Below are 14,137 nucleotides of genomic sequence, written 5' to 3' on the forward strand. Positions count from 1 at the left end.
GAAAGCATTAGCGGTAAACTACAGCCGTTATAACACACTTAATGCCGCCAAAACTTCGTGTAAAGGCGTTACTGTCACAAACATATACCAAAGGTTTATAAAACACAGCATTTAAGTTTAATTAAAAAAGTTGCATTCTATCTGAAATTTAAGTTAGATCATCCCAGCACCACTCATACACACAACCATACGAACCAACCTCTTGTTGTAATCGTTGCTTGCAGTAGAACTAACGTTTCTACACTGATAGTTTCATATCAAGGCATATTTAATCTTCCCCTCTTACAGCTGGATGGTCCCCCCTACAATGACATGGGCCCACTCCAACAGCTGCGCCGACCTACTTAATATAGAAACTCCCGTGGGGGTTGGAGCATTCGCGGCACCGAAGAGGTTTCCATATTAGGAGCGACGCGATTGGTTTGTGACGTAACATAGAACAATGTAAACATCTAGTTTTTACCAAAGCTTAAAAGTTGATTTGCGAGCGAAACAAAAAAAATGCATAAGAAAGTAAAGACCCGTAAAAGTAAAAACCAGTTAAACCAGTAAATTAAGTTATTAGTCTGGCGGGCTGGGCATGGATATACTAAACAGAAAAACCAAGATAAATGTTTAAAGGCAGCATACTTATACCAGCATCTGTACCGGAACCTTCTATGTGCCACCAATTAATTAAACTTATACGGGACCTGTCCTGTGATGATACATTGTCTGGGTTGCCATTCCACGCACACAAAAAGGGGTATAATTAATAAAATTACAGGTTGCAAATATTTTGGTTATTTCGACTAGAAACGCTACGCGGCCACGTCCAACAGATGTCAAATGACCATACGAGTTTACCAAAGTAACTCTTGGTCCGATACCTCGAATGGTTTTTGAGTTATGGTTAAAAAACCATTACGCGGTTGAATATATTTTGGGTATTTGTTGTACAACAGAAAAATTATACAAAGCTATGAGCGACGTGCACGGGAAAGGAAGGATAAAAATGACCCCAAAATAAGGACATTTCGTGAAAAAGTACTTTTGTTTGTTCACGGCGATCGAAGACCTATGCGAGATATGCCCAACGTTGCACCAAGTCCACCGCTATAGTTACAAGATAAAGATACAGATTTGGGCGCCAACCGTATTTGTAGATGGTTCTCTTCGTCCTTGCTAGTCATATTATCTGTAGCCAGTTGCCCACAATTCGTACAGCTGTTTTGCGAATAGAATCATTCATTTAGTTTGCTCGAAAACTGTTTGATTTTAGTTCAAACAAAATAATTGTATTTCACAAGTTCATTCGTCATGATAGTACATAATCTTTTGGGGTTTTGTTTTTCCATCAGGGCCCAATCTTTGGGTCAATTCTCTTTAAAATCGACTCCCTCACCTATTGTACCAGTCGTGTCTTTACGCACACTTCTGTTTCTATTAGAAGTTTAACCTAATTAAAATAAATGGCTTGTTTATCCGCTAGGTGTAGCGACCACGCTTATTTTCTTCTAAATAAATGAAAATATGTTTTAACTGTAAGTGTGTTTTAACAACTGTTGTTTTGTCGCTATATCCGGTCGTTTCGTTTATTATATTTATAATTCTTCGCTATATCGTAATCTAAGAGACAAATAAAAGGTAATATTATTAATATTATAATAACTAGAATGAATGGCGAGGTGGCCTATGCAGAAAGTAGGTAAACGATTCAACCCAGACTCTGCTTTAGGCGCTAAATAAAACAGTAACACCTCCTAACTTATGTTATCTAAAAAATACCCTCAAAAATTACCGACAGTGGTTATGGATTTGAACCAGAACAAAAATTTAACTGTCTATGACGTAACAATTAATACTAGAACACCAGCTTTATTACAAAACAATACCCGATTATAAACCTGGCCAATCAGGTAATACATAAATATGTACATTAATAAACTTCTCTTCTAACTTTGTAATACACACATGTGTATAAATACTTGACCTCAGATTCTCGCGGGTTTTTCGAAACTTCTAGATGAAAAAGACATGCAATGTGGTGAATAAATAGCGCAAACGGTCGAAACCCTGCGTTCAAGTTCATTTCTATTGGTGCGCGAAATGAGAACAAAAATGGCGGTTGCTATGGCAACTTATTCGTTGAGCATGTTTGGATTACAAGTCGAATAATGTCAATGAGTCGAGTGGATTTAATTTACAGAAGATTAATATTAACCAAGTTTTACACGCGAGGATGGGGAAAACCAGAAGAAATGAAAAAGCTGCTGAAAATGCAGAAACTGATTTCCAACCGGAAGACATGCGCAGGCCTTGTGTCGCCCGATTATAAAGTTAATATTGATAAAAAGATCGAATATAAAGAATGCACGGTGTTGCGAGGTAGTTTCGTGACCCCGGCTATGAATATCCTGTCGGAAGTTGTGCCGACAGTTTCACAAACCGCCAGATTCGAAATCGTAATGCCGCAAAAGGAACTTCATGACGGCAACTCTGGTGTTAGACCTGCGTGTATACATATGGCTGGCACAGGTGATCATGGATTCCATCGTAGGCGGGAGTTGCTGGGGAAACCACTGTTGGAGTCCGGTATCACGTCTGTTTTGTTGGAGAACCCGTTTTATGGCTCAAGAAAGCCAAAAGACCAGTGGAGGTCAGGTTTACTTCATGTTAACGATCTATTCGTGATGGGGAGTTGTCTGATACTTGAAGCCCAAGTCTTGTTGCATTGGTTGAAAAGAAATGGGTACGGACCACTTGGTTTGACCGGGATATCTATGGGAGGGCATATGGCGTCATTGGCGGCCACGAACTGGCCCGAGCCCCTTGCGGTCATTCCGTGCATGTCGTGGACATCTGCGTCCGTTGTGTGGACGGAGGGTGTGCTTAGTCGTGCTATACCATGGAGAGTGCTAGAGCTACAGTACGCCAAGAACCCTGTGTTTGAGCGTGAGATTATGAAACTTATCAACGAGGTGGATTCGTATACTTTGGGGAGGGAGTTCGCTGGTGATGATGGGAAACTAAAGGGAGGAAATACTTTGGGTGAGTGGCGTTGTGTTTCATGTAAACCTTGTTGTGGTTCCAGTTAAGTGAATTCAGTAGTTAATTGCGACTTAATGTATGTCTGGTGTAGCAACCTTAGGAATTTTCTGTGGCGACGTAAAGTCTAAACTTCCTGACTCCCGCTATAATAAATATAATGGTTATAGAGCGTTGGTTATTTGTTGGGTAATATATCAACTCTCGCTAACATTGCAGTCCCATGACATATTTTGTTCATTTTATCACAACTCACCCGTGCAGGGAATCTCCCTGTAATGAGCCAAGAACTTGACGACAAAGATAAAAAATCGCGCGAAGAGCGCCGTCGACAACAAGAAACTGTAAAGTTCATGCGTGGGGTCATGGACCAGGTCACCCATCTGGGTAACTTTTCACCCCTGGTTGACCCTACCATGGCAACGTTAGTCGTAGCTAGGGGGGATGCTTACTTCCCCAAGTCAAACCTAACATCAATGGCTGTTGTGTGGCCAGGGTGCCAGGTTAGCACTTTCTTTGTTCATTATATTATTTAATATATATATATATTATTTTATATTTTGTTAACTATTTTATAAATTTTTGAATGTTTTATTATATAAGCCACTGTTTGGTAAATGTAGGAAAACCATTTGACACACACGATGCAGCCATAGTATAATGTAACATGAGACAAATCAATTTATAAATGTAATTGTTACTCAATACACTTTTACTAACAGTGTGTTTTTTTTTTGTTGTTTTTTTGATATTTTCCTTTTCTGGTTTTATTCAGTTGATCTTCGCATTAAAGATTAAATTACTTTTGTGTTATAATGTTATTTATAAATATTATATTATGTTATAATTTGACCTGAATTTTGGTTTAAACAAATTGGATGCAAAATATCGAGTTTTAAATATTAAATTACTGTAACTGTGTTGGATTATATTCCTAGTATTTGGCCCTTATATAATAAGGTACAATCACATCGAATGTGACAATGATTATTATGACATCATCCCCACAGATTCGTGAGATTAACAGCGGCCACGTGGCTGGTTGCCTCATTCACACGAGTGCGTTCAACCGTGCGATCATCGAAACTTTCTCTCGTATAATCTCGAAGTATCACATGACCAAACCAACCAATCAGATCATTGCACACAAGTCCGCGACGAACTTAAGCAAACCGCGCTACGATTATTCATTTTCATGGAAATCATTCTTAAGAGCGTTTGTCATTAAAGCATAAAAACTTAGGTTTCCAATATTAATGCTTTCTTAAATGATGTTTAAATATTTCACTGCTTTTCCAAAATTTATTTATTGATTAGTTTGGTGCCGTTTGTTTGTGCAGTTTGAACATTTATGTTGTCACAACTTGATTTGTGATGATAGTTTCGTTGTTTGAACAATGAATGCCTGCAGACACTGTGGTAAACCAACATATACATGAATGAATGCAACTTACCTTATCTTCGCGTGGCCGGAAAACAGTTGTTATAACATGGGTGTTCATATACCTCAAGCCAGTTAACATGTATGTTACTTTGTGGGTGATTATTTTTATGTATGTCTGATAATTTGGACAACCCATTGGTGACCACTGGGTCGGAGCAATTGTCGTTAAGTGTCTTGCCCAAGGACACATACGCCTACAATGGTAGCAACGACGAGGCTTGAACCCTTTATCTCTGGGTTACAGACAGGGGCAAACCACTTTGCCACGTCTTCGTAAAAGCAAAGTTTGCAAGGACACAGAAACAAATATATATGTGTGTGTGATGGCCATGAATCAAAATAATCGATAATATAACTTTCATTGGAAACAGCTTAATAAATCTTTTATCGTCGCATGGCGGGGCAAAGACAGTCGTTATCACACAGGTGTTCTGTTTCATACACCTCGTGCCCGCTTACGAATTACCAAGTATGTAACTTTGTGGGTGATTTGTGCCATGTAAGAAACACACGTAGGTGACACATACGTAACAATGACGTCATCCAGCGTTTAACCAAAGTCGCGGCTTTGACTCGGTGATCGTTTAATTTGATTTGATGCCCTAATGGGTTTTAAAATGAATAAACCAGCCCGTTAGAGGGCGTTGTAGAATTACACAAGTCCTTTAAAATCGAGTTTGTTTTTAAGTAAGTAATGTTTTAAACTTTAAATAGTAACTCCTTGTTTTAAACGGCTGTATATTATACAACAGAGTTAGAATATGAGTTTGATATCACGTGTATTGTTGTGTAGGTCATGAGGTTGTTCACGGTCATTCTCTCGTATTGCCTTTTTCTAACGTTACATCGATATCTCTCGAATTAAAATAAAATAGAAAAAAAGAAATACTTACACGGCGTGCCGAAATTTATATCTAAACACTACGTGACGTAGACTGTTTATTTATTATTTTTGATTCGCGCGTATACTGTAGGACGTATACCTAGTACAAAATTTACGTACGCCGTATACCAGTTACTTGGTTATGTTATTGTCAGCATAGCAGTTGTGTCAGAGCCTTTTGCCTTTGTTACATAGCGTCGCTTCTACAAGCGTAAAAACTTATAACCCTTGTCGCAATACAGCACATTAATTATACACTGTATATCTTACAATAACTAAACATCATCATTTCTGAACGTACTATATGTTTAAGCATTAGTTTGCCGTGTTGTTATCATTAGTTAAATGATAGTTGTATTATAACGTACTGCAGGTCAGTTTAGTTTAGTGCAGCGCACGTCAGGGCAGTTTTAAACAATGAAGCAAAAATACGGTGAGTGAATATATTAACCATTATGTAAGCTGTATCGAAAATCAATATTCGTTTGCATCGTAAACATCTGCTCTGTAGTAAATTATTCAAGCCAGCTGTTATGTACACTGTAGTGTATATGTTACGTCATTATCGTGTCGTGACGTCATCGAGTTAAAAATAAATTTTGTTTGTTTATTTTGGGGAGTTAAAACATAAACATGTTTTCCAATCAGTGTGAATATACTACCGTAGTGGTTTGATCATAATAACGTTTGTGACGTAATACAAGAAGATTTGTTTACGTTTTGCATTAAGTTATTATATAGGTGGGTTGTTATTTAGGTAGGCGCAAAAGTTAAAACTAGACTCCATACTTCGGTTAATACCCTAACCCAAGAACTAATTCCACAGAAAGCATCGCTGGAGGTCACGTGATTAAGGGAGAGAACAGTTTCGTGCCCTCAAACGAACGCGACTCTTCACCGCCGTCTAGCGGGCGAGAAAATACTCATTATTTTCCCGACTCATCCAAGTTTTGCAACAAGTGCAGCCAAAAACTATTTAAAACACCTCTGTCGGGTCATTTCCATCTTTGTAGAGTTGAAGGCAATAAATCTTCACGAAAGGCCAGCTTACGAACTCGTAGAAGCACTTCGTCGTTTGAAAGCACAAACGGAAGCGTGTCGCCCCTGCCCGAGGTATTTAGCGACGACCATGACGTCAACGGGGATTCCCCTAAAAGGATAAAGCGCACGTCATCAAACGGGAAAGATAAGAGGTAAATAAATAAATGAATACACCTCGTGCCAGCTTACAAGTTACCATGTATGTAACTTATTTATCCTCGCATGGCGGGGCAACGACATTCGTTATAACACAGGTGTTCTGTTTCATACACCTCGTGCCAGCTTACAAGTTGCCACGTATGTAACTTGTTTATCCTCGCATGGCGGGCAACGACAGTTGTTATAACACGGGTGTTCTGTTTCGTACACCTCGTGCCAGCTTACAAGTTGCCACGTATGTAACTTGTTTATCCTCACATGGCGGTAAAACGACAGTCATTACAACACGGGTGTTCCGTTTCATACACCTCGTGCTCGCTTACGATGTATGACTTATAATTCAAACAACGCGTTGGTGACCACTGAGTTGCCACATACGCCCACAATAGCAGCAATGTTGAGCCTTGAACCCATTACCTCTGGGTTGAATGTGATCGCGCTAACCACTGTCACACAAAGTTGCAAATATTTGTTTCTTGTTACGTCACAGTCGATGTCGCATCGCGTGAATTGTTTCATGACGTCACAAAATATCATGCATTTTATTTATTAACTACAAACCCACATACTGTGTGACGTCATATTACTTCGTACAAACCGCGTTGTTTCGCAATAATGCGTCACGTGTCTATTATTACCAAACTATGACGCTGTAATTAGTTTGTGACGATCATGTAGAGACGCGAGAATACGGTTAAATAATTGTTGTAAATATTCTTTGTTTAACACCTAATGTGACGAGAAAATAAAATGAAATATCCCGTTTTAGTAAAAACCCCAAACTGCTATAATTTTTAAACATAAAAATGTTACTGTCGTTTTAAATTAACGAGGTTGTTTTACCGTTATGTAACTGTTCGCTTTTGTAAACTGCTTTGACCTTCGTTATCGTGGCCGAAGAAAACCAAAAACACAATTTGTTTATTTGTTTACACATTTATGCATTGAATAATCGAATAATTAATCAATGGGAAGCTTTATTAAAACGCACCAGTTGAAATTTGTTAAAACACGCTACGGGTAAAAGGGACATAGGTAAAACTACTATACAGTATAACTTAACTCATACCAAGATAATAATTGAATTACCGAAGAGAAATAAGCAGGAAAACGACAGTGATTAACAGGCTATGCGGAAACTATACTTGAATAAAAGCGTTAAATAAAGCGTGGCAGTTAAACCTACATAATGACAACTCAACACCCCCAGCACCATGGGTTGCACCACCAGCACACACGACCCGACCACAAGTTCCAGCAACGACGAGGATTACGACATAGTGGCCGATGACGTCGGCATGACGTCAGTGAGCAAGGCTGACTTACTCGACGCCCAACGACTAAACTCTACTGACGTCACACGAGGGCTGGAGAATCGATGGATTCGAAGCCACTTCCACGAGCAGGATAATAAGGGTTCTGACGTCACAAGGGCTAATAGACGGAAGAGTAAAGTCAACTTGAGTGACGTCATCGAGTCACGTGAGAATGCCGTCCAATCAGGAGAGAGCAAACCAGACAATGGATCAGGGGTATGATGTCATAATACTATTCATGTAGGGGAATCCCCAGCCGTGGGATTGTATTCTTTCATGTTTACAATGGTTTATGATGTCATAATATCCACACAAAGTCTTTGTTTAATCACACACAATGACACACTTGTCCTTTAGTTTGTCCTTTATTTAACAATGTCACAAACATTACCCAAAGTATTCTAACTCAAAGATGAAATGTTTTAGCCTTAATCACGTTGGTCCTTATGATATTTCCGCAATAATATTTAATCCATAGTTTGGACCAAATGACTTAAATTCACAAACCCTGGTTTAAACCCAATCACCTCACCCATATAGAATAGAAATATGTTATTGCTTTGCCCCTTTTAATCTCCAACCCCCAACCCCCTCTTTTACACCCAAAGCCCCCATTTTAACCCCTTTCACCCGCAGGCCCACCTATCCATCCTGCATTTCAACGACGTTTACGAAATCACTGAGCGAAAGAAGGAGCCGGTAGGTGGCGCTGCACGCTTTGCGAGTTTAATGAAGCGTAACATCTATGACATCACAAAGCAAACTGGTGAGCGCCCTCTGGTGGTGTTCAGCGGTGATTGTCTCAACCCGTCCACGCTCAGTTGCGCCACCCAGGGACGTCACATGATTGAAGTTTTGGACACTTTGGAGGTTGATATAATATTTCTATGTATTTTTATTATTTTTAGGTAATATTATTTTATTTGCTTTATTATTTCTTTACTGACTTTGAGGCAAAATGTTTAACGCCCTTGCCTCTAACCTTGGGGTTATGTGTTCAAGGCTCGACACTACTACCATTGTGGGTGAATGTGTCCTTGGGCAAGACACTTAACGACAATTGCTCCAACCCAGTGGTCGCTAATGTTTATAATATTTCCACACAGGTTGATGTTGCTGTGTTCGGAAACCACGAGTTTGATTTCGGCGTCGAGCACGCTGCTAAGTGCATAGAGCGGATGACGTCAACATGGTTGCTAGGCAACGTCATAGATAAGCTGACTCAGCAGAATCTTGGTGGGGGGATGACTAAGCATATTATTAAGCGGAACAATGGATTGAAAGTGAGTAACAATAGCAAGTGATTGTGACGTCATAATTGTTAACAATGCGATTATAATTGTTATTTGTTTATGACGTAGTACACCATGTATAAAAGTATATTTTGAATGAACGGATATAATTTATGTAGCTGCCAATTTAACACATTGGTGACCACTGGGTTTGAGCAAGAATGTGTTCATATTATAACGTTACAGTGTTTATTGCGTATTAACAATGTAAACTACTATGACGTCACAGATAGGATTGTTGGGACTCGTAGAAGAGGAATGGTTGGACACGTTAGCTACAGTTAATCGAGAAGATTTAGAGTTTCAAGATTATGTGGAGAGGGGGAGGGAGGTGGCCGCGGAGTTGAGGGTAAGATGGTTGGTGGTGTGTTTATTGTCACTGTGTATGGGGGCAATTATATACATGTGGTGTATGTATAGAAGGGTATTTATATGTAGTAGGGGTGGGGTAAGATGGGACACCTTTAGCACAAAATATCCAAATGTCCTGTTCGTTTTTTAAATATTTAACAACGGTCTATGGGAGTCGTGAGAATACGGTTTTATGATTATTTTAATGTTCTTTGTTTAGTATGGAATGGGACGAGAAAATAGAATGATAAGATGTCCCATCTTCCCCCACCCTACTATATTTGATTGTATGTATATGGGGCATTTGTATACATGGCTGTATATAGGTGGTAAAATCACCCACGAAGTTACATACATGGTAACTTGTGAGCGGGCACGAGGTGTATGAAACAGAACACCCGTGTTATAACGACTGTCGTTGCCCCTTCATGTAAGGATATAACTTTAATAATTTATTCTAAAATGTAAAAATCTCTACAGTGAGCATGATGTGCTTTACAGGCCGATGGTGCTGATCTAGTGATAGCTTTAACACACATGAGGTGGCCGAATGACATAAGGTTGGCAAGGATGGTACCTGATATTGACATTATACTGGGCGGGCATGACCATGAGTATGGAGTCAAGGAAATAGATGGTTGGTTGCATGGAGTTTCATCTTTACTTTAAATAAAAGAATTAACTTTATTTCATCATTTAGTTAAATATTGAGATTTAACCTGTGTTTTTATTCTAAATTAATTTGTTATATTTTGATACAAAGTAACAACACACAATAAGCTCATCACTTATATTTGGTAAGGTGTTTTTATTTTCTGGGTTTGGGTAAGATGCTTTTATTTTTTCCTATTTGGTAGTAAACAAAGAACATTTACAGATATTATGTGTTAACGGTATCCATCTTACCCCACAGTACTATATACGGAATTAACATTGGTATACCACATAACCATAAACACCATCCACAGAATGTCTCATCATCAAAAGTGGATCCGACTTTCGTAATTTATCCTCGGTCGATTTATTCATCCGCAACGATGGTTGTGTTGACGTTAAAATATCCCGTTATGACGTCACAAGAGAGGTGGAGGAAGACCCTTACATGTTGAAGATCGTGGAACGTTACACCTCAGTTTTGGAGAAGAGTCTTGATCATTGTATTGGGGTGGTTAATGTAAGTGGGGGGTGAACAATAGGGGTTAATATGCATAACTCGACAGCGAGCATGAGGTGCATGAAGCCACCATGTATGGTGTGCAGCACCCGTGTTATAACTCGACAGCGAGCATGAGGTGCATGAAGCCACCATGTATGGTGTGCAACACCCGTGTTATAACTCGACAGCGAGCATGAGGTGTAAACAACTTTACGTTGCAGACGAGTTTAGATGGTCGGTTCAAGATGGTTCGAAGCCGGGAAACAAACTTAGGGAACTTCGTTGCCGACATAATGGCGTCTGTGACACGCGCCGATGTCGTTCTAATTAACTCGGGCACGTTCCGGTCGGATGGCGTGCATTCGTGCGGAAACTTTCGTCTCCACGACCTCATGACAATCCTGCCAATCAACGACTGTGTTGTGACGATTGTAGTAACGGGGAAACAACTGTTAGAGGCGCTAGAGAACGGTGTGAGTCTCGTGCCCAAGTATGAGGGGAGATTCCCTCAGGTGAGAATATATCACACACTGTTTCATATTCAATAATATATAGTAGGGTGGAGGGAGATGGGACACCTTTTCATTCTATCTTCACTGTTTCATTTGGTAAAAGACTATTAAACTTTATCCTCACGATTTCCAAAGAACGTTTTTAATTGTTTAAAACACGATCAGGATATTTGGATATTATGTTTAAAGGTGTCCCGTCTTACCCCACCCTATAATAATAGATATTCAATGATGACTAATATGACAAATTAGTTTCTCGCAACCTTTATAAACCCTTCACCCATTGTATAACACTACACCCGCCCCAGGTATCAGGGGTGACGTTTGGTTTCAACCCCGGGGCTCCCCCTGGCTCCCGTATAGTGCGCGACACCCTCATGGTACAGGGAAATCCCCTTGACCCCACCCGCGAATACACAATGGCAACGAAGGCTTACGTTGCGCGGGGTAAAGATGGCTACACTTGCCTCAGTAAATGTCGTATTCTCACCGACCCTGACTCCGGTCCTTTATTATCAACTGTGGTACGCAACCATGTTATGAACGCTTATAAGCTGATCGAGTATGAGAGGAACCATGCATGTAAGGTACGTTGGATCCATATGTGTTGCTATCATAGGCGCCAAACTTAAACACAGGGGAGGCAGGGATAGTTTGACACACAATCCTGTGAAACAAATCTAACTTATTGGTTGTAATGTTTACTGATCAATGCAGTGCAGAAAATCCAGGGTTGGCCTGCCTACCCTGCCACCCCAGGTTTGGCGCCTTTGTTAATACTATTATTCATGTGATGTCATAATGACATCCATTGTAAGTATAGACTTATTGTGGTTGTGAGGTCATAATAGCAAAGCAAAATAGTTGCAGCGCCTGCCCCTAGCACAGAGCATATGGGGCATATGTGTCCTTGGGCAAGACACTTATCGACAATTACTCCAACCCAGTGGTCACTAATGGGTTGTCTAAAATTTAGACTCTAAATTATCAGCCGTATATACCACACATATTAAACATTATTTAGATCTCGGTTTCCACGGACGGGAAGCGAGTGACGTCAGATGGGGTGACCTTTGACCCCAGTGAAGCGTTCAAAGATATGTCGGAGGTGGAGGAACCCATCAGCGCCATCCAGCGGTCGATGAAACCGGTGATGCATGACAATACCGACGTTAGTGACGTCACAAAGCGTTGTTCGCTTCACGTGCCGACGTTTATCTCCGTGGAAGGCAACGCTATACCTGATAATGGGGGTGTGACGTCAAAAAGGGTGGCTGTTCTACGACGCCGAGCGCTCGACGGTGAGCATGAGAACAACGCCCTGCTAAAGGAGAGGACAGACGACCCTACGCAGGTCAAGTGGCAAGTGTTGCCATTGCTTGAAGCCAGGATATTCCACTGTGAGGCTGCAGTGTTGACCGAATAAATATCTACAGTGTTCCCTTTATATATTTATGCAATTTTTACGACATCAGATTTATTTTGCGCAGTACTGACACCGTGTAAATGTTGAAGTTGTGACATCATAATTACTATTGTTTAAAAACAAAAAAAAATGTGACGTTTTATTTGGAAATTTTAGTTTAATAAAGACACATGATGCACTTTATGACGTCACAATTATTTGCAGCTCTGTGACATCACAATAACATGGATGATGACATCATAATGTTGATTACAAGTTTACATTGATATTTATCTACCAATATATTGAAGTAGTCACTAATGGGTTGTCCAAGTAGTCAGCCATGCATAAACATAATTATGCACAAACTTACATACGTGGTAACTTGTAAGCGGGCACGAGGTGTATGAAACAGAACACCCATGTTATAACGACTGTCGTTTCCTCGCCATGCGAGGATAAATAAGTTACATACATGTTAACTTGTAAGCGGACATGAGGTGTATGAAACAGAACACCAGTGTTTTAACAACTGTCGTTGCCCCGCCATGCAAGGATAAACAAGTTACATACGTGGTAACTTGTAAGCGGGCACGAGGTGTATGAAACAGAACACCCGTGTTATAACAACTGTCGTTGCCCCGCCATGCGAGGATAAACAAGTTACATACGTGGTAACTTGTAAGCGGGCACGAGGTGTATGAAACAGAACACCCGTGTTATAACGGCTGTCGTTGCCCCGCAATGCGAAGATAAACAAGTTACATACGTGGTAACTTGTAAGCGGGCACGAGGTGTATGAAACAGAACACCCGTGTTATAACAACTGTCGTTGCCCCGCCATGCGAGGATAAATAAGTTACATACGTGGTATATTCATCCATATCTACCAATACATTAGTAGATAGATTCTTTACGACCGACTTCGATGGAATAAACTATGAGACAAACATGTTGTATTATTACCCCAACAGTGGCACCTAGAGCATATATATAAAAATATATCAACAAATAACTGTCCGCCAGGTGTCGGCATAACTCCATCTTTATTTTAATCGCGCGTCGAAGCAACAACGAACATTACATTCGAGGCTTCGGACCGGATTTAATGATTTCTTGTTGTCGAAGGGAGGTCTTGTAGCATCTCGACGCGATTAGACAGAACGATATAGCCAACCTAATATTTATCTAAATCGTTGGAGTCAGGATTCGTGGAGTCATTTACACACCTCAGCTCAGTGGGGTTTTAAGATATAGAACACCCACACCCCGCGAGGTTTATACGTAGACTGCCTTCGAACCGCCCATTATAAAACTCGTGGGTATATAATGACGTCACAAATACCACTGTTAACCTATATGACGTAATATAAGTTTATTTAAAGGGCCTAAACACACCCCAAGTTACTTTTATTTTTTATGGTAAATTCATAAAGCGACTGTTTTATTGATTCCAAAAATACTTTGCTTATTAAAATTGGTCCAGTATAGGCGTAGATATTCGTCCTCAAACAGTGATCTCTATCGCTATCCTTTTTTACTACGAGCTTC

At 40.1% G+C, this 14,137-nt stretch overlaps 3 protein-coding genes across 3 annotated transcripts in view; 2 read left to right on the forward strand and 1 right to left on the reverse strand.

The window, feature by feature from the left end:
• Nucleotides 1-463, reverse strand: part of LOC100184669 (CAVP-target protein-like) — a 3,339-nt gene extending 2,876 nt beyond the window's left edge. The window contains exon 1 of the mRNA XM_009863179.2: nt 200-463. The gene's annotated coding sequence lies outside the window, so the exon portion shown is untranslated. The remainder of the gene's footprint in view (nt 1-199) is intronic.
• Nucleotides 464-1,770: 1,307 nt separating this feature from the next.
• Nucleotides 1,771-4,835, forward strand: LOC100187064 (protein ABHD18). Its single transcript, XM_002127745.2, has 3 exons — nt 1,771-3,030; nt 3,292-3,530; nt 4,038-4,835. The coding sequence occupies exons 1-3, from the start codon at nt 2,157-2,159 to the stop codon at nt 4,260-4,262; spliced, it is 1,338 nt and encodes a 445-aa protein (XP_002127781.1). The 5' UTR covers nt 1,771-2,156; the 3' UTR covers nt 4,263-4,835.
• A 799-nt stretch (nt 4,836-5,634) lies between these two features.
• Nucleotides 5,635-12,790, forward strand: LOC100176845 (mannosylglucosyl-3-phosphoglycerate phosphatase). The gene is made up of 11 exons (XM_002127763.4): nt 5,635-5,787; nt 6,181-6,547; nt 7,765-8,086; nt 8,507-8,740; nt 8,977-9,153; nt 9,392-9,511; nt 10,015-10,150; nt 10,482-10,687; nt 10,891-11,181; nt 11,490-11,768; nt 12,206-12,790. The coding sequence occupies exons 1-11, from the start codon at nt 5,772-5,774 to the stop codon at nt 12,605-12,607; spliced, it is 2,550 nt and encodes an 849-aa protein (XP_002127799.1). The 5' UTR covers nt 5,635-5,771; the 3' UTR covers nt 12,608-12,790.
• Nucleotides 12,791-14,137: the final 1,347 nt, after the last annotated feature.

The sequence above is a fragment of the Ciona intestinalis genome, unplaced genomic scaffold, assembly GCF_000224145.3.
Source record: "Ciona intestinalis unplaced genomic scaffold, KH HT000099.2, whole genome shotgun sequence".
NCBI classification, from domain to species: domain Eukaryota; kingdom Metazoa; phylum Chordata; class Ascidiacea; order Phlebobranchia; family Cionidae; genus Ciona; species Ciona intestinalis.